The following is a 26,475-nucleotide window of genomic DNA, read 5'->3' on the forward strand; positions in this document are numbered from 1 at the left end:
CTCTGTTTAGGTTCCATCAGGGCTACTCAACTCCATACCTTAATTACAGTCTTGGTCCAGATGTGGAAAAAAGGCCAGAATTCATGAAAGTAAGTCAGGGTGACTGCCCTTGATATCAAGGTAGCATTTGACAGTGTATCGCATCAAGAAGCCCAAACAAAACCAGAATCAGTAGAAATTTGGAGGAACGTTCCCTGCTGATTAGAGTCATTACTAGCATAAAAAGTGATGGTTGTGGTTGGTGGAGAGCTCTGCTCACAGGTCATGACTGCAGAATTTCATCCAAGGTAGTATCCGAGACTTGCCCATCTTCAGAAACAAAATCAGAAATTGCTGGAAAATCTCAGGTCTAGCAGCATCTGTGAGAGAAAACAGAGTTAACTTTTCAGGTTCAGTGACTCTTGTTCAAAACTCCAGCATTTTTAAAATTTTCAGCACCTGCAGTTTTTTTTTGTCACCCATCTTCAGTCTCTTCATCATTGACTTTCCCTCTGTCATATGGTAGGGATGTTGCTGTTGATTGCACAATGTTTGGCACTATTCATAACTCTTTCATAGAACATTACAGTGCGGTACAGGCTCTTCGGCCCTCAGTGTTGCGCTGACCTATGGAACCAATCTGAATCCTATCTATCCTGCACTATTCCATTTTCAACCATATGTTTATCCAATGACCATTTAACTGCCCTTAAAGTTGGCAAATCTTCTACTGTTTCAGGCAGGGTGTTCCCTACTGCCCCTACTACTCTCTGAATAAAGAAACTACCTCTGATATCTGTCTATATCTATCACTCCTTAATTTAAAGCTATGTCCCTTTGTACTAGTCATCACCATCTAAGGAAAAAGGCTCTCACTGTCCGCCCTATCTTATTATCTGATTATCTTATATGTCTCAATTAAGTCACCTGTCAACCTCCTTCTCTCTAACAAAAATAGCCTCAACTGCCTCAGTGTTTCCTCATAAGACCTTCCCTCCATACCAGGCAACACCCGAGTAAATCTCCTCTGAACCCTTTCCAAAGCTTCTACATCCTTCCTATAATGTGGTGGCCAGAAGTGTATGCAATACTCCAAGTGCGGCCGCACCAGAGTTTTGTACCGCAGCAACATGACCTCATGGCTCCGAAACTCAATCCCTCTACCAAAAAAAAGCTAACACACCGTATGCCGCCTTAACATCCCTATCAACCTGGGTGGCAATTTTCAGAGATCTAGGTACATGAGTACTGAGATCTCTCTGCTCATCTACACTAGCAAGAATCTTACCATCAGCCCAGTAATCTGTATTCCTGTTGCTCCTTCCAAAGTGAATCACCTCTCACTTTTCCACATTAAACTCCATTTGCCACCTCTCAGCCCAGCTCTGCAGCTTATCTATGTTCTTCCATAACATGCAACATCCTTCAGCACTATCCACAACTCCACTAAACTTAATGTCATATGCAAATTTACTAACCTATCCTTCTACGTCCTCATCCAGGTCATTTATAAAAATGACAAACAGCAATGGCCCCAAAAATGATCCTTGCAGTATACCACTAGCAACTGAACTCCAGGATGAACATTCCCCATCAACCACTATCCTCTATCTTCTTTTAGCTATCCAATTCCTGATCTAAACCGTTAAATCGCCCTCAGTCCCACACCTCTGTATTTTGTGCAATAGCCTACCATGGGAATCTTATCAAATACCTTACTGAAATCCATATACATCAACTGCTTTACCCTCATCCACCTGTTTCGTCACCTTCTCAAAGAATAAGGTTTGTGAGGCAAAACCTATCCTTCACAAAACCGTGTTGACGATCACTAATCAACTTATTCTTCTCTAGATGATTATAAATCCTATCTCTTATAACCTTTTCCAATATTTTACCCACAACTGAAGTACAGCTCACTTGTGTATAATTATCAGAGTTGTCTCTACTCCCCTTTTTGAACAAGGGGACAGCATTTGCTATCCTCCAGTCTTCCGGCACTATTCTTGTAGACAATGACGACATAACAATCAAAGTTAAAGGCTCTGCAATCTTCTCCCTGGCTTCCCAGAGAACCCTTGGAAAAATCCCATCTGTCCCAAGGGACTTACTTTTCTTCACAGTTTCTAGAATTGCTAACACCTCCTCCTTGTGAACCTCAATCCCGTCTAGTCTAGTAGCCTGTATCTCAGTATTGTCCTTGGCCACATTGTCTTTTTCCAGTGCAAATACTGACGAAAAATATTCATTTAGTGCTTTTCATATCTTCTTGGACTCCACGCACAACTTCCGACTACTATCTTTGGCCCTAATCTGACTCTAGTTATTCTTCTATTCCTGATATAGAAATTTGGAGGAACGCACCCTGCTGATTAGAGTCATTACTAGCACAAAAAATGATAGTTGTGGTTGGTGGAGAGCAGTGGTCTCAGGTCATGACTGCAAAATTTTATCCAGGGTAGCATTCTAGACTTGTCCATCTTCAGGCACACAGTCAGAAATTACTGGAAAAATCTCAGTAGGTCTGGCAGCATCTGTGGGGAGAAAGCAGAGTTAACCTTTCAGGTTCAGTGACTCTTCTTCCAAACTCCAGCATTTTTTGTTATTTTCAATATCTGCCGATCTTTTTTTTTGTTTTTCACTCCTCTTCAGTCTCTTGATTATTGGCTTTCCCTCTGTCATATAGTGGGGATGTTGCTGTTGAGTGCACAATGTTTAGCACTATTCATGACTTTTTGATAGAACATTACAGTGCAGTACAGGCTTTCAGGGCTTTTCTTGATCCTATCTGCCAACGACTTCCCATGTTGCCTCCTGGCTCTTCTTAGCCCTCTCTTTAGGTACTTCCTGGCTAACTTGTAACTCTCAACTGCCCTAACTGAGCCTTCACACCTTATCCTCACATAAGCCACCTTCTTCCTCTTGACAAGAGATTCAACTTGTTTAGTAAACTACAACTTTCTCGTTTGACTGCTTTCTCCCTGCTTGACAGGTATACACTTATCAGGGACACGCAGTAGTTGTTCCTTGAATAAGCTCCACATTTCAATTATGCCCATCACCTGCAGTTTCCTTCCCCATCCCATGCATCCTAAATCGTGCCTAATCACATCATAATTACCTTTCCCCCAGCTATAACTCTTGCCTTGCAATACATACCTAACCCTTTCCATTACTAAAGTAAATATAACCGAAATGTGGTCACTATCATCAAAGTGCTCAACTACCTCCAACTCTAACAATTGGCCGAGTTCATTACCCAGTACTAAATCTAATGTGGCCCCGCCCCTTGTTGGCCTGCCTACACACTGTGTTAGGAAACCCTCCTGCACACATTGATGGATCAGTTTTTGTCCAAAAGTACTCGAACTATAATATTTTAGACAATATTTAGAAAGTCCCCATAACAACTATCCTGTTACTCTCGCTGCTATCAAGAATCATCTTTGCTATCCTTTCCTCTACATTTCTATAACTCTTTGGAGGCCTATAGAAAACTCCCAACAGGGTGACCTCTCCTTTCCTGTTTCTAACCTCAGCCATACTACCTCAGTAGATGAGTCCTCAAACGTACTTTCTTCCACCATAATACCGTCCTTAACTAACAATGCCACACCTCCCCCTCTTTCACCATCTTCCCTTTACTTACTGAAATATCTAAATCCTGGAACCTGCAACAACCATTCCTGTCCCTGCTCTATTTATGTCTCCGAAATGGCCACAACATCGAAGTCTGAGATACCATCCCAAGCTGCAAGTTCACCCAGGTGCTCCTGGCGTTGAAGTAGACACATTTCAAACTACCTTCCTGCATGCCGGTACAGTCTTGCAACCTTGAAACATTATTTCTGAGCTCACTACTCTCAACCTCCTGGACACTGGAACAGCAATTAGGTTCCCATCCCACTGCTTAATTAGTTTTAAACCTTCCTGAAGAGCATTAGCTCTCCCTTGTGCACCATCCCCATAGCCACATGTTCACCTCCTCTTTCTTCCTGGCATGTGACACTGGTAACAATCTAGAGATAACAACTGTTTGTTCTGTCTCTAAGCTTTGTTCGTACCTATGTGGACCATGAGTTAGGACTGCTCCCCCTCCCCTCAGAAATTCCGAAAGCATGGTCCTAGATATCATGAACCCTGGCAGCTGGAAGGCAACACACCAATCGTGAGTGTCTCTCGTTCCCACAGAATCTCCTATCTGTTCCCCATAACTATGGAGTCCCCAATGACTAATGCTCAGCTTCTCTCCTCCCTTCCATTCCGAGCAACAGGGACAGACTCTGTGCCAGAGACCTGTACGCCATGGCTTAAGTCGTTTATATACATGCGTGCACACACAAAAAATGGTATACTTGTTATTGAGGGGAATGGTCACAGGGGATTCCTACACTGTCCGCCAGTTCCCTTTCCATCCCCTGACTGTAACCCATGTGCCTTTTTCTGTACCTCCCTGGAACTCCTTTCAATAATTCCTTCCATCTCCTGAATGATCTGAAGTTCATCCAGCACCAGTTCCAGTTCCCTAACACAGTTTTCAAGGAGCTGGAATTAGTTGCACATTCTGTAGATAGTAATGACCCTTATCTCCCACATTCTGCATGAGGACCATTTAACTGCCCTTACCTCCAATCCCACTGTTCTAAACTCCCAACGAGACTATTAAAAATACAAAAACAAAAAAAATTAACTTACCAATCCGGTGCGCAGAACCTTTTTTTGGTTAGAGGAGGAGGAGGATGGATTACCTAAGTAGTGTTTTGAGTAACGCACCCGCCCAAATATATTACTTCACTTACTCAGCAGTCCTGTGTCTCCTCCTGCTCAGCGCACACTCTGCCTGTTCACAAGGTAAGTTTTTAAAGCAGTCACTTACCTTCCCAGCAGCCCCTGGTCCTCACTCCTGCTCTTTCTGCTGCTAAACAAATGTGTTCCTGAAAAACCGGAGATCATTTCAGGCTTGGGCGGATAGGTTGGAACATTTTTTTCACCCAAATGCCAGGTAATAACAGCCTGCCACAAGAGAGAATCCAATCATTGCTTCTTGATGCTTAATGGCACCACCATCACTGATTCCCCATTCACAATATCCCGGGGTTTGCCATTGACCAGACACTAAACTTAGTGATATGAATACCACGGCTATAACAGGTCTGGGGCTGTGAACTCTGCCTGACTTAAAGCCTGTCCAACATCTATAAGGCACAGGTCAGGAGGAATAATCTTCACTTGGTTGAGTAACTTGAAACTGCAACAACACTTAGAAGTTAGCACCTTCCAGGTCAGAGCAATCTTGTTGTTTGCAACATCTTCAAAATTCAGTACCTCCATAATAGACACACAGTGGCAGTAGTATGTGCCATTTACCTGAAGCACTGCAGAAGTTTGTCTAGGCTCCTTAGACAGCAACTTCCAAACCCCTTATTTCTACCATCTTGAAGGACAAGCAGAGCAGATATCTGGGAACCCCACTAGCTACAAGTACCTCTCCAGTCACACAGGCTTGGAACCTAACAGCATTGTGGTTTTACATACGCCACATGGATTGCTGTGATTCAAGAAGGTAGTTCATCACCACCTGCTCGAGGGCAATTCTGACTGGTTTATAAATTCTAATCCAGCCCACATCTCATGAATATTTTTTTTTTAAGAAATGCAAGTGAATAATCCTCAGTGTCTTGGTCAATATTTATATTTCAATTAATTATGACAAAACACTGATTATCACATTGTAGAAAGTTGTTTTGGTGCAAATTGACTGACTGCTGTGTTCCCTACATTACAATAGTGACTGCACTTCAAATGATTATAAAACAAATACTTGGCGGTCATTTAAGACACTATAAAAATGCAAGATTTCCTTTTGTTTTCTTAAGATATCAACATAACTACTACTTAGATACTCTTATAATCAGTAGTCACATGGTGCCAGCAAGTTAACTGGACAGAATTTCCAGCAACATAAAAATCCAGCAGAGATGGTAGGTCAAGAACTGAGAAGTTACTGGTCATCTATATTTCAAAGGTCTCAACATGATGTGCAACCAGCTTCTACCAACTTTGTTAAAACTCATCTTGGAGTTGTGCAGATGTACAGCACAGAAACGGACCCTTCAGTCCAACTCGTGCATATCAACCAGATATCCAAAATTAACCTAGTCCCATTTACCAGCAATTGACCTATATCCCTCTAAACCCCTTCTATTCATGTATCCATCCAGATGCCTTTTACATATTGGAATTGTACCAGCCTCCACCACTTCCTCTGCCAGCTCGTTCCGTACACTCTCCACCCTCTTTGTGAAAAGGTTGCCCCTTAGGTCCCTTTTTAAATCTTTCCCCTTTCACCCTAAACCTATGCCCTCCAGTTCTGTACTCCTCCCCAGGAACAATACCTTGTCTATTTACTCAATCCATGCCCCTCATGATTTTATAAACCTCTATAAGGTCATCCCTCAGCCTCTAATGCTCCAGAGAAAACTGCACCAGCCTATTCAATCTCTCCCTATAACTCAAACCCTCCAACCATGGCAACATATTGTAAGTCTTTTCTGAACCTTTTCAAGTTTCACAACATCTTTCCTATAGCAGGGGAACCAAAATTGCACATAATATTCCAAAAATGGCCTAACCAATATCCTGTACAGCCGCAACATGTCCTCCCAACTCCTATACTCAATGCACTAACCAGTAAAGGAAAGCATACTAAATGCCTCTTTCACTATCCTATTTACCTGTGACTCCACTTTCAAGAAACTATGAACCTGCATTCCAAGGTTTTTTCGTTCAGCAACACACCCCATGACCTTACCATTAAGGCTATAAGTCCTGCCCTGATTTGCCTTTCCACAATGCAGCAACTCACATTTATCTAAATTAAACTCCATCTGCCACTCCTGGCCCATTGGCCCATATGAAAAAGATCCTATTGTAGTTGTGGTTCTGTTCGCCAAGCTGGGAATTTGTGTTGCAGACATTTCGTCCCCTGTCTAGGTGATATCCTCAATGCTTGGGAGCCTCCTGTGAAGCACAACAGGAAACAACACAGATCCTATTGTCCTGTGAGGTAACCTTCACTATCCACCATTCCTCCAATTATAGCATCATCTTCAAACTTATCAGCTATATCTTCTATGTTCACATCCAAATCCTTTATATAAATGATGTAAAGCATTGGACCCAGCACTAATATTTGTGGCACACCGCTGATCATTGGCCTGCACTCTGAAAAGCAACCCTCCACCACCACCACCCTCTGTCTTCTACCTTCGTGCCAGTTCTGTATCCATGGCTAGTTCTCCCTGTATTCCGTGAAATCTAAATTTGCTGATCAGTCTATCATGGGGAACCTTGTCGAACGCCTTAATGAAGTCCATATAGGTCACGTCCACTGTTCTGCCCTCATCAATCTTCATTACTTCTTCAAAAAACTCAATCCAAGTTAGTGAGACATGATTTCCAATGCACAAAGCCATGTTAACTATCCCTAGGCAGACATTCCCTTTCCAAACACATGTGAATCCTGACCCTCAGGATTCTCTCCAGCAACATGCCCACCATTGATGACAGTCTCACAGGTCTATAGTTCCCTGGTTTTTCTTTCTGCCTTTCTTAAATAGTAGCACCGTGTTAGCCAACCTCCGGCACCTCACCTATGACTATCGATGATACAAATATCTCAGCAAGGGGCCAGAAAACAGCCCATTGCAATAGTTAACTAAATAAACTCAGTTCAAAGAAAATATAGGATTGTTAACTTAAAAATTAAATGCTAATGTTTCTTCAACAACCTTGTATTATCAGTATCGTTAATATAGAAATTCTGACTTATTGATACTCAATGCAGAATGAAGACAGTGGCAAAAGACGTAATAAGAGCTAGTAAGAATAAGATTCTAAAGGGGATGCACAGACTAGATGTAGGGAAGATGTTTTCCCTGGTTGGGAAGTCTACAAGCAGGGGATGTAGTCTCGGCAGATGGGATAGACCTTTGGAGCTGCAAGTTTTTTTCATTCCATGGACAACGAATAAGTGAAGTTATCTACAGCAGAAGGTTGTATAGGCCAAGTCACTGCATATATTGAAGAAAGAGATAAACCTAAAATTGTACATTTAATAGCATCAAGAGGTAAGGATGAAAGCAGTAATGTGGCAAAGATCAGAGTGAATCATGGAACACTAATCTGTTGGACCGTTTGAAATTAGTGCTGAGTTCAAATAGATTCAACTTTCATTGGCCAAAGGATTTTGTGGTACAATGTTAGAACGATAGTTTTATGAGTGAGATGTAAATATTTGTGAAAGAAGGATTTAAGGTCTGTTTGAGTCTTAAAATCTGAATATAAATGTTCAACCTTTTAACATTTGAAAGAAAATGTCTGCAGCTTTCACTTGTAAACCAACATATACTCCTATACTGAACTGAATTGATTGACATACTATTAGGTTTAGTTGAGAAAAAGAAAACATTAGCTATGTGTTCTTATAATTGTAATATATTCTAGAGTTTACATTGCCAAATATCTGTATGTTAGCTGAGCTTATTATCAATGCTTGGTTGAGTTTCTAAAGGTCCAGATCCAATTATTTCAGTTGCATGTCTTACAGACATTTTAATTGACCATTTGAAAAAGTTTCCAAAGGATTAGATGTCTTTGTTCTGACTGAAATAGATGGAAGTATGGCTGAAATTACATCAAAGAAGACAGTTCCATAGGATTGGGAAATCTTCCAAATTGACTATCTCATTAGTGAAAATCCAGCTTATAAAATCAGTATACAACTAAAGGAGAAAGGCTGTTGGAGACTCTTACGTTATAGTTGAGGCTTCTACTTCTGCATGTGACAAAAAAATTGTTATTTAAGGAAATAAACTCTCGAATGAATTCTATTCCTTACTATGTGCGAGTGAGAGAGCAAATGTGTCGCAGAACCAGCAGCTAATACTGAATGGGAATATAATGCACTAGAGATTAAATTCTCACCATGTTCCGAGCTCCCAAAAGCATTACAGTATTGAAGTAAACTCAGTAGCTTTTCTTCACACTTAAAGTATTTATCTCATTGAAACATACAGGATTTTAAGTGGCTTGACAGGATAAATGCTGAGAGGATGTTTCCCCTCATGGGAGTGTCCAGGTCCAGAGTGCATAGTCTCAGAATAAGGTGTGTCAGTTTAAGACAGAGACGAAGAGGAATTCTTGTCTATATCTAAAGCTGAGATAGATAAATTCTTGATCAGTATGGGAATCAACTATTGAGGGGAAAATGCAGGATAGTGGATGAAAGGAATGTCGAATCAACCATGATGGTATTGAATGGCAGAGCAGGCTCAAGGGGTCAGACAGTCAACTCCTTTTCCTATTTCTTACGCCTGTATTGGAAGTCTAACTATTGAACTTAGATCAATTTAAAATGTTAAAACAGAGTTTGATCATTTGTACAGTGAATATAGGGAGAAACCAGGTGAGTTAATAAAATTAAAGTACAGATCAGCCATTACTAATTAATAAATCGATCATAAACAGATTTGAGAATGGCTTATTTCTATGCCTATATTTATAACAGCTTTGTTTTGACATCTTACTTTCTAAATGACACTAAGATATGAACTTCGAAATATTAAACAATATAAACATGGTCTGCAGCACATTTCAACCTGTTCAGATCACATGAATAAAAGTTTTTGAATATATTTCTATGCAGTGTCAACGGAGTGATCCAATTCCTGCATCAGACTTATCGGAATTCAGTTTCACTGATAAAATCTCTACATCCCAGTAGAAAGGCTTTCAAAGTGAAAGCTGTCTTTTTTATTCAGTAAATGATAACTCATCACCAAGATCTAATTTAAGCCTGCGTTACTAAAATGACTTGATTTGCATAGATATTCCCACTTTTTTCAGATTATGCTTTAACTATGCAATTTGATTTTGATGTGAAACAAAATGTGTAATCACTCGGATGTTCTGGTTTGACCACTCAGTAGAGTTGAGTCCAGAACTGTTGCTGAAATCTAGTTCCATCTCGGTTCTGATTTATATAGAACTGAATAGAATTAATTGTAAAATTCTGACAATCCTATTAAATATTTTCAGAATCAGAAATTGCTTCCACAAGATAAATATTTGTGAATGGAAACTTCATGAAAGATTAGTTTGACTTATAATATAAGAATCTGACTCGAGACATTATTCGCTGGCTTATCTTCGGTGATGAAAAAGTTGATATAAAATGCAGAAAATCAAAATATTGTTCTGTAGCATTAGAGCAGTTACCTGGAAAATTAATCTTTTGGTCATTGTGTTTTCTTATAGACAGCATTTTTAAAAAAAAAAATTCTGCTATACAGTGTTAGTCTGTCATATGGGAATTCAGTTGAAAACCTATATTTTGCCATCTGATTTTCCAGTGGATGTTATTGTAGGCTACTTGAATCCTCTAATGCAGATGGTTTTTTCTGTTATAACCACAATAGGTCAGGAAGAGTGGACGAACTCCAACTCACGGATGAAAGCTCCCCCTGCAAGAGCACCTAAAGGATCATACAGGGAGCACCCCTATGCACCACGATACTGATTCTTCCATCTATTCTGTGAAATACAATCATCAGTTAGCTGTTTCTGCAGTGATGTACGCTGTTAAAAGTAATTGGTTATTTTATATAAAAGTTTTTTTTTCTTAAATACAACAGATCTGTTTAAACAGTTCTGAATTCTTGTATGAAATCCTTTAATCTTTGAATGGAGAGATTATTTGATCTCTGGAAGGAAGTGGGTGGAAAGAAAGACTTTGATCTTATATGCTCTGTTGGAAACAAGTAAACAGGATTAACACGTTTTTTAATTTTAACTAGCCTTTAAAAATCTATTACCAAACTAGGTTTGATAATGTAGATCACTTAAAATGTAAACACAAAGTCAGTTAACATCAATGTTTTTTTGTTATGCTTTTAGTTTTGTTCAAACCTAAGTTTTAGTTTTGGTTTGAACTTTTAAGTTTAGCTTGTGTTAGAGCATTATCCCTTGTAAACTTTTACTTAAACAACAGTAAACTCCAAATGCCAAGTAAAGTTGTATTCTTTTGTAACTGAAGTCTCCAGATATTCTGTAGTGTTGAGATCAAAGACATTGACTATTCTTGCTTGATACAAATAAAGTTTTGAGAAAAAAACAAGCTTGCTGTGTGTGACATATCAGTAACTTTGATATTTTCTTATAACGCCAAATAAATCCAAAAAAATCTTTTAAACAGGGAAAATATACTTTTGTCTTTTTAAAATTTTCTTTTTAAAACAAAAGTCAGTTTGTCTTGAGGTTGATACAGAAATATACCTGAATGATGTTTTTTTAAAAAAACAAAAAAGTCCATATTGTTGGCCTTTGAAAATACACTACTGAGCAGTGAATATATGAAGAATGTGATCAGCATTTCATCTTGTCTAAGCATTTTTTCACTAGTGCACTTTGGAATTTTTATGAGAATTACCTAAATGAACCCTCCGCTGGAAGCAATTAAAGCTTTTTAGAGGCAAACAGACTTGACTAATGTGGCATTCGTCAGAGGCAGTGGATGTGTAACCCTTAAAAGGTCTTCAGTTGCAAAGGTAAATGAATCAAGTAGATTTTAATATCACTTAATTTACCTTTAACATTTAAAACCAGTAAACGCTAAAAGAAAGCAAGGTTGTAAAGCTGTTAGAGTAAAAAAAAATTACTGTAGAAAAGGTTCAAGTACTTCTAAACTCCTAACAATTATAAATCAATCTTGTAATTGTGTAGAGACTAAACTATATAACTGCAAACTAAGCAGTAGCTGATCTCTTAAATTCTATCCTGTTAAACAAGTGTAAAAACCACATAACCTTTGTCTATAATTGTGTTATAGTTAGCCTCAAATGCATAATGTTTGATATTGAATCAGAATAAATTCACTCTAAACAATGTCTTTTTTCTAGCATTTTGTATAGTGATTGTTTAAGGCTTGTCTGTTTTCTAAGTGTTATTATTTCTTTCTGGCTTTTGGTGTCTTCGCAACATATTCATGTTCATGATTTTGTTTCCCTCCATTTACAGGAGCTCTTCTTACAACTCTGGCCAGTGTGGGCATGAAGTGATCTGGAACTGGACATTATGGTGGGTATTTGCAGTGATCTTCACTCCATTTTTATAGGCATTGATAGTTTGAGTAACAAATATCTTCAAACTGTCAAAAAGACATTCTTCTGCAACACAGATTTTCCATTGTTCCATCCTTTTTATCCTTCTTTCTTTATTACATTGACTTATTCTCATGTACTGCTATTTGAATGCACTAAACAATCAAGTACTTCAAGAAGTCATCTCTAATGTCTGACTGCAGATGCTAAATGCCCATTAGAACATCTGAAGCTGATTCATGAAGTCTACAGGAGTTCTGTAACATGTATTTACTCGGAAAGTGGGCACTGCAGTCTATCTCAATCTAGCCACTACCTAATGTTTATTTATTCTCATGCATCTTGCAGCACAAATTATTTGATATTGTCGAGTGAAAGCTGGTTTTCCCTTTCCAGCCTAGCAATAGTGAGAATAATTCTAACATTGTTTCTGGGGCATATCTCTCGATTAATCCAGCACAGAGTACAAATAGAAACAGAAATCTTCCTGATTTATATAGCTCATTACCATCCAAATATGTTGTTGGTAAAGCCATTGAATTATTTATCTGTTGTGGTCTGTTCGCCGAGCTGGGAATTTTTGTTGCAGACGTTTCATCCCCTATCTAGGTGACATCCTCAGTGCTTGGGAGCCTCCTGTGAAGCACTTCTGTGATCTTTCCTCCGGCATTTGTAGTGGTTTGAATCTGCCGTTTCCGTTTGTCAGTTCCAGCTGCCTGTTGCAGTGGCCGGTATATTGGGTCCAGGTCGATGTGTATGTTGATAGAATCTGTGGATGAGTGCCATGCCTCTAGGAATTCCCTGGCTGTTCTCTGTTTGGCTTGTCCTATAATAGTAGTGTTGTCCCAGTCGAATTCATGTTGCTTGTCATCTGCGTATGTGGCTACTAAGGTTAGCTGGTCGTGTCGTTTCGTGGCTAGTTGGTATTCATGGACACCAACTAGCCACGAAACGACACGATCAGCTATCCTTAGTAGCCACACACACAGATGACAAGCAACATGAATTCGACTGGGACAACACTACTATTATAGGACAAGCCAAACAGTGAACAGCCAGGGAATTCCTAGAGGCATTGCACTCATCCACAGATTCAATCAATAAGCACATCGACCTGGACCCAATATACCGACCACTGCAACGGACAGCTGGAACTGACAACCGGAAGCGGCAGATTCAAACCATTACAAATGCCGGAGGAAAGATCACAGAAGCGCTTCACAGGAGGCTCCCAAGCACTGAGGATGTCACCTAGACAGGGGACGAAACGTCTGCAACACAAATTCCCAGCTCGGCGAACAGAACCGCAACAACGAGCACCCGAGCTACATATCTTCTCACAAACTTTGAATTATTTATCTACAAATGTCTGAATGCTGAAAATTAGTTGTGTAAATATCTAGACCTTGTTTTTCACTTATTTAATATTCTTAATGTAAAAATGCTGCAATGTGGCGATATTTAGTGCTGCAAAACAACACAGTCTTACTCAAAAAAAAAGTTCTCAGTAGACCTGGATATACAATATAAAATGTTATGATTGGTAATCCTTTTTTGAATTACAAAGCTAGGGATGATTAAAGTATTCATAAGAATTCAGAGGGAATGAAATTAACCTTCAGTGTTTTCAGGTCAGAGTAAGCATCCAAGGGATTACTTTACCATGAAAGAAAAGTTTTCAGTAACATTTTGGATAATATGATTGTGTCTTTGTTTTTTTTTTAATCAAGGGCTGCAATCATGATTTACTTTTGGCCATATTTGTTCCAACACAGATGGTCTGAGCCGGGGATTCCAAAGGGGATATAAATATAGAGAGAAATTTATTTTTAAAACAACTAGAACAAAAATGGAAAACTTCAAAATATAGAACTGTTACATAGTATTACAACGAAATGTATGAAAGGTATTAGTTTGCCTCATTAGTAAGACATTCACCTAAGCTAGAAGATTGTGTGATGCAGTGCTGAAGAACTTAATCTCAGTTTGTACCTCACTGCCAGAGACACTGTTGGATTTTTTTAGGATTAGCATATATCCAATAAGATATTAGTAAAAAATTCTATTTGAAGCAGAACAAGGAGCTCAAGCTTTTGTTCATTGCTATTTCCCTTGACTATCAAGTGCTTTGGCATATCCTGAGGAAAGTAAAATGTTTTTAAATTGTTTGTTTATTCCCCAGATGCTGACTGAATCTTGTAACATTTTTATATTATAATCTAAGCTACAAGACTCCATTATTGTACTCAATGGAGAAGATTATTCCTGAACTTCAGCTTTTCTCTTACTCTGAACCCATCTTATTTAGGTAATACTTGTCGTACAAAAATAAAACTGCAGACGCTGAAGATCTGAAACAAAAACAAGTTACTGGAGAAATTCAGCAGGTCTGGCAGCATTTGTGGACAGAAAGCAGAGTTAATATTTTGAGTCCAGTGACCCTTCTTCAGAACTTTGGAGTTCTGAAGAATGGTCACTAGACTTGTAACATTAATGCTGCTTCTCTCCATCGATACTACCAGACCCACTAAATTTCTCCAACAATTCCTGTTTTTGTTGCTTGTTACACAAACTTGTTAAAATGTTTGCAGTGCTGGGTACAGGCATTTAAGTTGACTAATGCATGGCCTGAGAGGTCTTGGCCTTCTAAGTTAGCTTTCAAAGTATTTACGAAAAGGGCAAAGCTTCCTTAATCTGCTCCACCATTTTATGCAATTCAATCTTTCTAATCATCAACCCCTCCTCCCCATAAGTTCTTTCATGCATGTCTTCCAGACTTAATTCCTGTCTGCCTTATTGTGAACTTTTTTTTTACTACAACTGTGATACTTTGAGATAGTGGATGTTCTCTAATTCATGATTCACAAGCTCATTCCACATCAAAGATTATACTATCATATTTATAATTTCTTATGAGAAGGGAGAGTCATTCCAGATTGATCTCTTTCCTTTTAAGCATCTCAGCCAAACTACCATTTGATTTCATCACTCGGAACTAATAACATAAGCTTGCTCTGGTTTTCCCAATGGCTAACTCCCTTCATTCCTGTTTTGATCCAAGTGGATAATATTCAGATATTTTGAATAGCATTTTTCTTAATCCTGGCACTGTGTAGAGGTAAAAACAATGACTGCAGATGCTGGAAACCAGATTCTGGATCAGTGGTGCTGGAAGAGCACAGCAATTCAGGCAGCATCTGAGGAGCTTCGAAATCGACGTTTCGGGCAAAAGCCCTTCATCAGGAATAAAGGCAGAGAGCCTGAAGCGTGGAGAGATAAGCTAGAGGAGGGTGGGGGTGGGGAGAGAGTAGCATAGAGTACAATGGGTCAGTGGGGGAGGAGATGAAGGTGATAGGTCAGGGAGGAGAGGGTGGAGTGGACAGGTGGAAAAGGAGCTGGGCAGGTCGGACAAGTCCAGACAAGTCAAGGGGACAGTTTTGCTGGAGGTTAGAAACTAGGATGAGGTGGGGGAAGGGGAAATGAGGAAGCTGTTGAAATCCACATTGATGCCCTGGGGTTGAAGTGTTCCGAGGCGGAAGATGAGGCGTTCTTCTTCCATGCGTCTGGTGGTGAGGGGGCGGCGGTGGAGGAGGCCGAGCACCTCCATATCCTCGGCAGAGTGGGAGGGGGAGTTGAAATGTTGAGCCACGGGGCGCTTTGGTTGATTGGTGCAGGTGTCCCGGAGATGTTCCCTAAAGCGCTCTGCTAGGAGGCGCCCAGTCTCCCCAATGTAGAGGAGACCGCATCGGGAGCAACAGATACAATAAATGATATTAGTGGATGTGCAGGTAAAACTTTAATGGATGTGGAAGGCTCCTTTAGGACTTTGGATGGAGGTGAGGGAGGAGGTGTGGGCACAGGTTTTACAGTTCCTGCGGTGGCAGGGGAAAGTGCCAGGATGGGAGGCTGGGTCGTAGGGGGCGTGGACCTGACCAGGTAGTCACGGAGGGAACGGTCTTTGCGGAAGGCGGAGAGGGGTGGGGAAGGAAATATATCCCTGGTGGTGGGGTCTGTTTGGAGGTGGCGGAAATGTTGGCGGATGATTTGGTTTATGCACCTGTGTAGAGGTGCCAAAGGACTGGAGAATATCAAATGTTGTGGCCTTGTTCCAGAAAGGTTGTAAGTATATTCCCAGGTATTACAGATAAATCAGTTTAACTTTGGTGGTGGGAAGGTCTGGAAACAATTATTCAGGATAGACTTAATAGTCAATTGGAATAATGTAGGTTGATTAAGAAAAATCAACATGGATTTCTAAAGGGGAAATAGTGTTTCACTAACTTACTGAAGTTATTCGAAGAGGCAACCAAAAGACTTGGTGGTGATAATGCCAGTGATGTATATGTGCATTTCCACAAGGTGTTTGATACAGTGCGGCACAATGGTTAGCACTGCTGCCTCACAGCGCCAGAGTCCTGGGTTCAGATCCCGTCTCGGGCAACTGTCTGTGTGGAGTTTGCACATTCTCCCCGTGTCTGCGTGGGTTTCCTCCGGGTCCTCCGGTTTCCTCCCATAGTCTAAAGATGTGCAGGTTAGGTGAATTGGCCATGCTAAATTGCCTGTAGTGTTAGGTGAAGGGGTAAATGTAGAGGAATGGGTCTGGGTGGGTTCCTCTTCGGAGGGTCTGTGTGGACTTGTTGGGCCAAAGAGCCTGTTTCCATCCTGTAAGTAATCTTAAAAAAAACAAGACTTGTGATGAAAATTGTAGGTCATAGTATAAAAATGACAATAGTAACATGATTATAAAAATGACTGATATAAACAGTGTAATGGTCAATGAATATTTTTCAGGCTGGAGAAAGGTTTGTGCTTTGCTGCTGGCACCCTTGTTTTTCCTATTATATACTGTTGATCTGGATCTTTGTGTGCAGGGGCAGTTTTGAAGTTTGTAGATGACAGAAAACTTTAGAAGAGTTGTAAACTATGAGGAGGACAGTGTGAAATTGCATGAGGACAGTGAAATTGCATAAGGAAATTGAGAATTTGCTGGAGTGGATGGATAGGTTTGCAGAGAAATATGAGATGATGCACTTTGGTAGGAAGAAAATTGGAAGATAACATAAAATAGGAGGTAGAGTTCTAAATGGGGCATAGAAGCAGAGGGATCTGGATGTATCTTGCATAGATCATTGAAGGTGGTAGGACAAGTGGAAAGGGCAGTTAATAAAGTATACAGTGTCCTTAGTTTCATTAATAGAGACAGAGTACAAGAACAAAAGGATGATGCTAAATTTGTATAAAACATGTATTAAACCTCAGCTGGAGTATTATGCACAATTGTGGGTGCCACATTATGGGAAAGATGTGAATGCACTGGAAAGACTGCAGAAGTGATTTACAAGAATGGTTTCAAGAGTGAGAAACTTTAGTTAGGAGTTTGCATTGAAGAAGCTGGAACTGTTCTTCTTGGAGAGAAGAAGGTTGAGGAGGTTTTGATGGAGGGTTTTCAAAATCATGAACAGGCTGGATGGAGTAGATAGGAAGAAGTTGTTCCCACAGCAATGAGAGGGCATGGATTTAAAGTGATATGCAAAAGATGATGTGAGAAGGAACTTTTTCACCTTGAGATTAGTTAGGATACACTGAGTGTATCATTTGTATCATTTTCCGTTTTTTGAAAGATCATATTTTTTGTTAAGAAAACTTGAAGGTCAAGTTCAGATGATGTTTTCGTTTAATTGCAATTGGACATTACTTGAATAACTCCCTTAATTTGTATTGTTACTTGTCTTCCCTGACACTCCATTATTCTGTATGTTCTGAACAGAAAGGCTGGTGTTTTCATAGAGCCAGGGACAGAATTTTCTCTCCTAAATGACAGGCTGGGAGGCAAGCTGAGGAGCAACATTTCAGGGCAGTACATTGTATAGAAGTCCAAACTGTTCATGGCAGTTGAGAATGTTGTCAGAGCAGAAAAGCTGGCAGAGGAGCAACTTCTCCTGTTGAGCAAACAAATACACAGACATTTACACAAATTTAAGTATTAATGGGACTGATGTGTAGGCCTAACCATGTAGAATGAAGTGAGAGCTCAGTGGCAGGTCACTGTTGGCTGAAGTTGACCTTATTAGAAAATAGCAGTGTTCCATTGTAGAGAGGCTGAGAGCCCAGGTGGAACAAGCTGGAGACTGGGCTAAATTGGTGAGCACTTCAAAGCACACTCATTGAGTGTTTTTTTTTCCCAAATGCAATAGTGAACAAGGGTGAAAGGCTTGGAGAATTGAACATTGCAGATAACCATGGGTTCTATGCATTGTGATCTTGAAAACTCGTGAGGATGCATATTCAAGAAAGGGACAAGAGGCTAATGAGACAGGCATCACTAAAACTGGGCACTATCTCTCTTTGACATTCTGCCATCTAATAAGCACAATATTTGAGATGTCCTCTTCAATCACTTGCCTCCTTCCCATAGAAAGTATGACATTTACTTCTCCCCCATTCCCACCTGCAACAAACCTTTCAGTAATTGATTAGATAGCCCTGAGAGAGTTGTTCTTTTCAAGCATTTGGCCATGCTTCTGGCTTTGCATCTCTATGTTGGGATATCCTCCCAAAGGCACTCAATATTACTGGTTTGGATTTGAGTATTGCTGGCCAATTTATTATAACATCACACCACAACAGAATGTTTTTGTTTTCCTTTGACTCATAAGAACATTTAAACAATTGAAATACAATGTATATACTCCCCATTCATGTCAGGTAAGCAGAAAATAAACCTGTACTTTTATATGCTTATGATAGGATTATTTAACAGCATGAAGTGCTTGTACAAAATGAATGATGGTGAATCTCTTTTTTTTGCATTAGATTTCCATCTTTTTAGCAACACATCATCTCCTGCTTTTCTTATATTAAGATTATCCAATTTTCTTAGATACCCAAAAATGTCAGTCTTTAGACCAATATAAAACTTATGCACTTGCCATTGATTGATCAATGTGCTGTTTATACAGTTCTCTAAGACTTGTAAGCTACATTTCTGAGGTCATTCCCAAAATTTCTTTGTGTTTCCTGACCTGGTTTTGCCTCTTGTTTGACACTGCTATTATTTTGGTGAGTAGTTGTGATCTACACAGGCTCCCAGTTGAGCAACAGTTTGATTTTAAAGTTTCCAGGCTGGCTTTCAAATTCCTCCTTGGCCCCTTCCTCCTGATTTCTGAATTCTCTTCCATCCCGACAATCATACCAGATATCTAAACTTCTCTGGTTCTAATCTTTTGAGCATCCTGATTTTGATTGCTCCTGTGATTGTGCTTCAGCTACTAAAGACCTAAGTTATAAAATACCCTCCCTAATACTATTTACTGGTTTTATTGGCCCTGTGAATTAAGAGTTTCCTCCTCATCTTAGTCCTAAATGGCTTACCTTCTATTCTGAGATTGCAAACCCTGGTTCCAGATCCCATAGCCAGGGAAGACATCTATTTTGCATTTATTCTGCCTCTCCTTTCAAATTCCTATGAAATTGCATATCCTTTTTAAATCCATTGAGTACAGGCCCAGTCTCCTCAATCCCTCCTTCACTAGACGGTCCCACCCATCACAGGAATCAGTGTGGTGAACCTCTCTGCACTCCCTCTATGGAAAATATATCCTTCCTTAGCCACAAACCATCTTCCAGGTATGGTCTCACCAGTGTTCTTGTTTCAATTAAAAATCACGCAACACTTTGTACAGATCAGTCCAACACTGGCATCTCCAAATCATTGTTTCAATTATATGGACTTCTTTGATCTTGTATCTAAAGGCTGACACACCATTTGTCTTCTGAATTGCTTACTGCACCTGCATGCTAGTTTTCAGTGATTTGTGAACGAGGACACCTCTGTCGCTTTGGACATGATTACATTGCAATCGTTCACCATTTGAAAAATAATCTGCACCTTTGTTCCTCCTACCAAGGCGGAATCCCTCACCTTTAACTTCATTGTATTTCATCTGTCGTGCCTTTGCTCACTTACCCTCCCTAACTCTCTGCATATTCCCCTCAGCACGTTCCTACTAAATTTTGTGTTATGTGCAAACTTGGACATATTACAATTTTCCCCCACCATCCAAAGTCATAATAGATCATGAACGCCTAGGGCCAATACACCAATCCTTGCAGTATACAACTGGTCATAGTCTGCTAATCTGAAAATTAACCTATTGTTCTCTTCCTGTTAATCTTAAATCCTCCAATCTCATTACACCCAAACACACACATTTTGTATTGGATAGTTTATCAAGCACCTTCTGAAAATCCAAATAAACCATATTCACTAGGTTCCCTTATCAACTCTGCTAGTAACATCCTCAAACACTGATCTCTCATGAATACACAGGTCCTATCCTTTATTATCTGCACTACATTTTTTTGACTAACGTTCCAAAATAACTAATGTATTTTAATATTCAGTTCCCATTCTTGAAAGCCCTTAAGCCACATCTCCGTATTGGCAATTAAATCAAGCCCTATAATTCTACTCAAGCCATCAATTCACCTATCTTTTGAGAATGCTGTATGCATTCAGAGAGAATTAAAAGCGCACTACCTTTCTAACACTATTCTGCAATTTGTTTTGGTTGGGAGTAGGATTTGTGTCTGCTGCTTTTCACATTTCGTTTTCTACTTCCCATATCTGAATTCCCTCTTGCGTTCCCATTCCTTTAACAAGCTAGTTTAAACCCTTCCTAGTAAACAGGAAAATCTCCTTATGAGGATATTAGTCCCAGTCCTTCTAAGGTGTAAACTTCCTTCCTTGTACAGATTCTGCCTGTCCCAGAACCAGTCCCAATCCCCCAGAAATCTAAAGGCCTCTCGCTGTGTTATTTTCCTAGCCATGTGTTTATTTGGTTAGTCTTCCTTACCTCTGCTCATGGTACTGGGAGCTGTCCTAACTTCAGAAGTCTTTCATTTGCCTCACTCTCCAATTTTTAATTTCAGAATCACATCCTTCTTTCTCCCCATGTCATTGGTAATGTACTGACCATGATATCTGGCTCTGCACTCTCTCAGAAAAGAATGGTCTGAAGCCACTTTGACAGCCTTGAACCTGGCACTAGAGACGCCATCCTGAAGTTGTAACTACAGCCACAGAACGGTCTGCTTTTTTGCCTAACTACTGATTATTCTATAACTAATTATCCTTCCACCCTTCACCCCCAGCCCAAGCAGCAGCCACTTACACTCCTTTAGAGTGCCACAAGCTTGACCTACTCTACATTCTTACCAGTATCCAAAATATTTTTAAAAAGGTAGTGAATGAGAGACTTCTGCACCTTGTGTTTGGTCTTAATCTACATGATCACTCGTTAAAAATGCTGCCCATGTAGTTTGCAGTTTTGCTCAGAGAAAGTGAGGACTGCAGATGCTGGAGATAAGAACTGAAAAATGTGTTGCTGGAAAAGCGCAGCAGGTCAGGCAGCATTCAAGGAGCAGGAGAATCGACATTTTGGCCACAAGCCCTTCTTCAGGAATGAGGAGGGTGTGCCACGCAGGCTTTCAGTTTTACTCAGAGAGTTGTACAGCACGGAAACAGACCCTTTGTTCCAACTGATCCATACTGACCAGATATCCCAATCTCATCTAGTCCCATTTGCCAGCACTTGGCCCATATCCCTCTAAACCTTTCCTATTCATGTACCCATCCAGATGCCTTTTAAATGTTGTAATTGACCCGTCTACTCCACTTCCTCTGACAGCCCATTCCGCCTTCTGCATGAAAAAATTGCCCCTTAGGTCCCTTTTAAAGTTTTCTTCTCCTCCCCCAAACATATGCCCTCTAGTTCTGTCTATTTACCCTATCCATGCCCCTCATGATTTTATAAACCTCTGTAAGGTCACCTCTCTCAGTCTCTGACACTCTAAGGAAAACAGCTCCAGCCTATTCAGCCTCTCCCAATAGCTCAAATCCTCCAACCCTGGCAACATCCTTCTGAATCTTTTCTGAACCCTTTCAAGTTTCATTGCATCCATCCGATACCTGTGAAGTGAGAAGCCAGTTCAGGGTAGGACTTGTGATTCCCAGCAAATTCTAACATTTTTCACCGTGGTGAAGATGCTCCCTATTCTGACAAAAATTGCGCCATAATCTGTTCAGATTTACAATGTGCTGATGGTTTTAGGCATTCAACTCTTACTTCATCTTTCCATCCAATCCTAATCCCTTCATGTACCTGAAAGGACAGAGGCAGAAGAACTGTAAACTGGATGGACAATGGCCAGGTAGTCTACACTATTAAGTGTAGAAGTCCAGCTCTGATTTCATTTTCCAAAATGCAGCACCTCATATTTATTTAAATTAAACTCCATCTGCCACTCCTCAGCCCTTTGGCCCATCTGATCAAGATCCCCTTGTACACTACATAAACGTCATCACTGTCCACACCTCAATTTTTGGTGTCATCTGCAAACTTACTTAACATACCACCTACATTCACATCCAAATCACGTATATGAATGGCGAAAAGCAGTGAACCCAGCACCTATCCTTGTGGCACACCACTAGTCATAGGCCTCCAGTCTGAAAGGCAACCTTCACCACCACCCTCTTTCTTCTACCATCAAGCTAGTTCTGTATCTAAATAGCTAGTTCTCCCTGTATTCCATGAGATCTAAACTTGCTAACCAGTCTACCATGAGGAACTTTGTTGAAAGCCTTACTGAAATCCATATAGATCACATCCACCGCTCTTACTTCATTAATCCTCTTCGTCACTTCTTCAAATAACTCCATCAAGTTCGTGAAAACAGATGAATTTTTCCAAGGCTTTCTGTTGCTCAACCTTTAGCAAAGCCTGAAAACTTTGTAAATACTAGGACTTTACCTTTTACTCTTTTGGGTATCTTGAAATTCACCTGATCACCTATTTCCTGTATATTTTATTCAGTTTGCCCAATCTCTGGTGTGCACAACATCAGGTCCAATTGTAGCTGTCAGTCGCTCAATTTTGTAAATTGAAGTGAGCAGGAAAAAAGGACATATCAGCAAACTAATTATTTGACAAGTGTTAAGAATGTGCTAGCAAGGTAGTTGTTTGGCAGGCGTTAATATATGCCTAATGGGAGGCCCAAAGCAAATCTATATTTCTTTTGTGTTTTTGCCCAATGCCCAGATGATCTCATAAATAATAGAGGGAAAACTATGAGGAAAAACTAGCAAGTAATATCAAGAAAGATATCAAGAGCCTCTTCAAAAGAAAAAGAGATGCTAAAGGTCCCGTAGAGGATGAGGCTGGGGAAATAATAGAGAACTAGGAAAAGGCAGAGGAGTAGAAGAATACTTTACATCAGGCTTCACAGTAGAAGATAGTGATGGTATTCCAAAAATAGTAAATAATGAAGGTGCTAAAAGAGATGAGGATATAAACTTGGGAACTATCACCAGAGAAAAGGGGAAACTAATGAGACTAAAGGCCGATAAATCCCCTGGATCTGAAGGTTTGCATTCTAAATTTTTAAACCAAGTAACTGCAGAGCTCGTTGATGGACTGGGTGTTTATCTCAAGTAACCATAGATTTTGGAAAAGTTCCAGAGGATTTGAAAACTCCGTGTAACACCCTTATTAAAAAAAGGAAGAATTTTTTAAAAAGGTAATTAGCTTAACATCTATTGTTTGGAACATTTTCAAGTCAATTGTAAAGGATGTAATACCTGAGCCTTTAGAAACTCATAATATTACCAAGCAGAGTCAACATGGCTTTATGAAGGTGAAATCTTGCCTGACAGATTCATTATTGTCCTTTGAGGATGTAGCAAGAAGGACAGATAAAGGAAGTATTTATCCATTTTAATTTCCTTTTATTAAGGTACTATAAGACTAGTTAGTAAGCAAAATGTGTGTTATGATGGGAGTTGTATATTAGCATGAATAGAGAATTAGCTAAGTAATAGAAAAAACAGTTGTGATAAGAGGGAGGCATATAACTAGTGGAGTAGGGATCAAAGCTGGAGCCACAATTATTTACAATATTAATGGATGATAAATACAATCATAAAGTTTGTGGATGACAAAAGTAGCTGGAAGACAAGTAAAGACAAGTAGTGAGGATGACACAAGGAGCTGTAGATAGGATAGGATAGATGAGTGAACAAGAACTGGACTACTGGAATACATTGAGAGAAAATGTAAGATTATGCACTCTGGCAGGAAAAATGGATGTGATTAATATTATTTAAATATAGAAAGACTGCAGAAAGCTGCTGCACAATGGGATTTGGGGTCCCATTGCATGAATCACAATAAGCTAACATCCAGGTTCAGAAAGAAACAGGGAAGGAAAGTAGATTGTTAATCTTTACTTCAAAGAAATGGAGTATACAAATAGAGAGATCTTGCTTAAAATTATACAAGGCACTTGTCAGATCACATCTGGATGGTTCTGGTTCCTTTACCTAAGGAAAAATATCCTGGCGTTAGAGGTTGACCTGGGTATGGAGGGCTTTTCTTATGAGGAATGGTTGAATATGTTAGGGATACTCACTGGAGTTTAGGAGAGTAAAAGGAGACCTTACTGAAACACATTCACTCGAAGCATAACAGATTAATGGAGGGAGGTTGTTTCCCCTTGGGGAAGTGTCTAAGGGGAGAGGGCAATATCACAGAGTAAGAGGTTGCCAATGTAAAATAGAGATGAGGAGTTATATTTCTTTGGATGGTGGATCTGTGGAATTCTTTATCACAGAGGACTATTGAAGTTGGGTCACTAAGTATATTCAAGACTGAGATAGACGACAGTTTAAATCAGTCAGGGGAATCAATAATTTTTGATAAAAGGCAGGAAAGTGGAGTTATATCAATCATGAACTCATTGGTGGAGTTGATCCGGGGGGGGGTCAAATGACCTATTTCTCTGAGGTGTTATGCTCTTCGGAATCAACTTTTAAATAGGAACTGAATGTTGGTGAAAGGAGCAGTTGAAGGTAGCATAAGGTGATTTGCACATATTTTAAAAGTGGGTGGCACAGTGGGTAGAACTGTTGACTAACAGCATCAGGGACCTGGGTTCGATTCCAGCCTTGGGTGACTGTTTGTGTGGATTTTGCACGCTCTCTCCCTGTCTGAGTGCATGTCTGTTAGGTGCTCGAGTTTCTTCCCTCAGTCCAAAAATCTGCAGATAAGGTGAATTGGCCTCGGATACACAACCGAGGTGGATTATGTTAAAGGCAGAGTTACGTGGGTAGGGTAGGGGGTTGGGTTTGAGTGCGATGCTGTTCAGAGACTCCGTGCTGACTCCGTGGGCCAAATGTGGGGATTCTGTGATTCTAAAGATGTACCATAAATAAAGATCATTGTTTGTTTTTCAACAGGAGATTGTTTTTCACCTAACATTGGTTAAAATGAAGCTCAGCAGCACGGAAATCCACAGAATGGCAGACATCACAAAGAAGTGAACATCCAACTTCATTTTTACGTCTGTTTATAAATCAAATTGTGAAAATTGTAAATACCTGTAAATGTATTTTTTATTAAAAAGGTTCTTCTGTTTTACATGTATTGAATTTCGTTTAATTTGTATTCATTTGTTGTTAACTTTACAACTAACTTAGAAATCAGTTGACAATTTTTTTACTAATGAAATAGAGGTTGCAAGGGATTAGGTCTGAATGTTTAAATTGTGCACACGCACTCATCTAACAGCACAATAGATTCTAATCAAAATCATAACTTTCAAAAATGTATTGAATTTCTGTAATGTATTGTCACGAATATGTACTGGTTAATAGTTAATGACGTGTAAAACTCAACCTCTGATCTTTTGCAAAGTCCTGCATTTCATACATATAACATGTATAAGTTGGCTTCTAACATATGGCCAAAAAATTCTTATTTTTTCAGATACATTTTGCTTGTTTTGAAAGAGAGATTTGGCAAGACCAGTCTTGTGAGTATTTCTCTCAACCATTTATTTCCTGAGTTTAAACTACGAGAAATACTAGGACAGCAGTTTCCTTTTCAATTCAGGACCATGGCCAGCAATAGCTGGCAATTCCCAGGAATTGGCATTTTATCCAATCCCTCTACACCTCCATCCGCCATGACCAGGGCCTCCAAGCCCTCCGTTTTTTCCTCTCCAGACGTTCCCAACAGTACCCCTCCACCGACACTCTCATTTGTTTGGCCGAACTGGTCCTCACCCTTAACAATTTCTTCTTTGAATCCTCCCACTTCCTCCAGACCAAAGGGGTAGCCATGGGCACACGTATGGGCCCCAGCTATGCCTGTCTCTTTGTTGGCTACGTAGAGCAGTTGATCTTCCGTAATTACACCGGCACCACTCCCCACCTCTTCCTCCGCTACATTGATGACTGCATTGGCGCCACCTCGTGCTCCCGCGAGGAGGTTGAGCA

General features: G+C 39.9%; 1 protein-coding gene across 5 annotated transcripts in view; it reads left to right on the forward strand.

Annotated features, from left to right (window-relative positions):
- The window catches only part of khdrbs3 (KH domain containing, RNA binding, signal transduction associated 3), a 181,596-nt gene extending 155,975 nt beyond the window's left edge, over positions 1-25,621 (forward strand). For 3 of the 5 annotated variants that reach the window (XR_015757037.1, XR_015757038.1, XM_043687862.2), the window contains one exon: positions 10,458-11,156. Coding sequence is in view for 1 of the 5 variants with exons in the window: in XM_043687862.2 (XP_043543797.1) it covers positions 10,458-10,558 (101 nt within the window). In the remaining 4 variants the exon portion in view is untranslated. Of the gene's footprint in view, positions 1-10,457; positions 11,157-12,054; positions 12,115-25,434 lie in introns of those variants that run through there. The other 2 variants (XR_006311360.2, XR_006311361.2) reach the window with 2 other exon arrangements.
- Positions 25,622-26,475: the final 854 nt, after the last annotated feature.

This window comes from Chiloscyllium plagiosum, unplaced genomic scaffold (genome assembly GCF_037043375.1).
Source record: "Chiloscyllium plagiosum isolate Xiang-an unplaced genomic scaffold, Cpla_swu_hap1 HiC_scaffold_4, whole genome shotgun sequence".
In the NCBI taxonomy this organism is placed as follows: Eukaryota; Metazoa; Chordata; class Chondrichthyes; order Orectolobiformes; family Hemiscylliidae; genus Chiloscyllium; species Chiloscyllium plagiosum.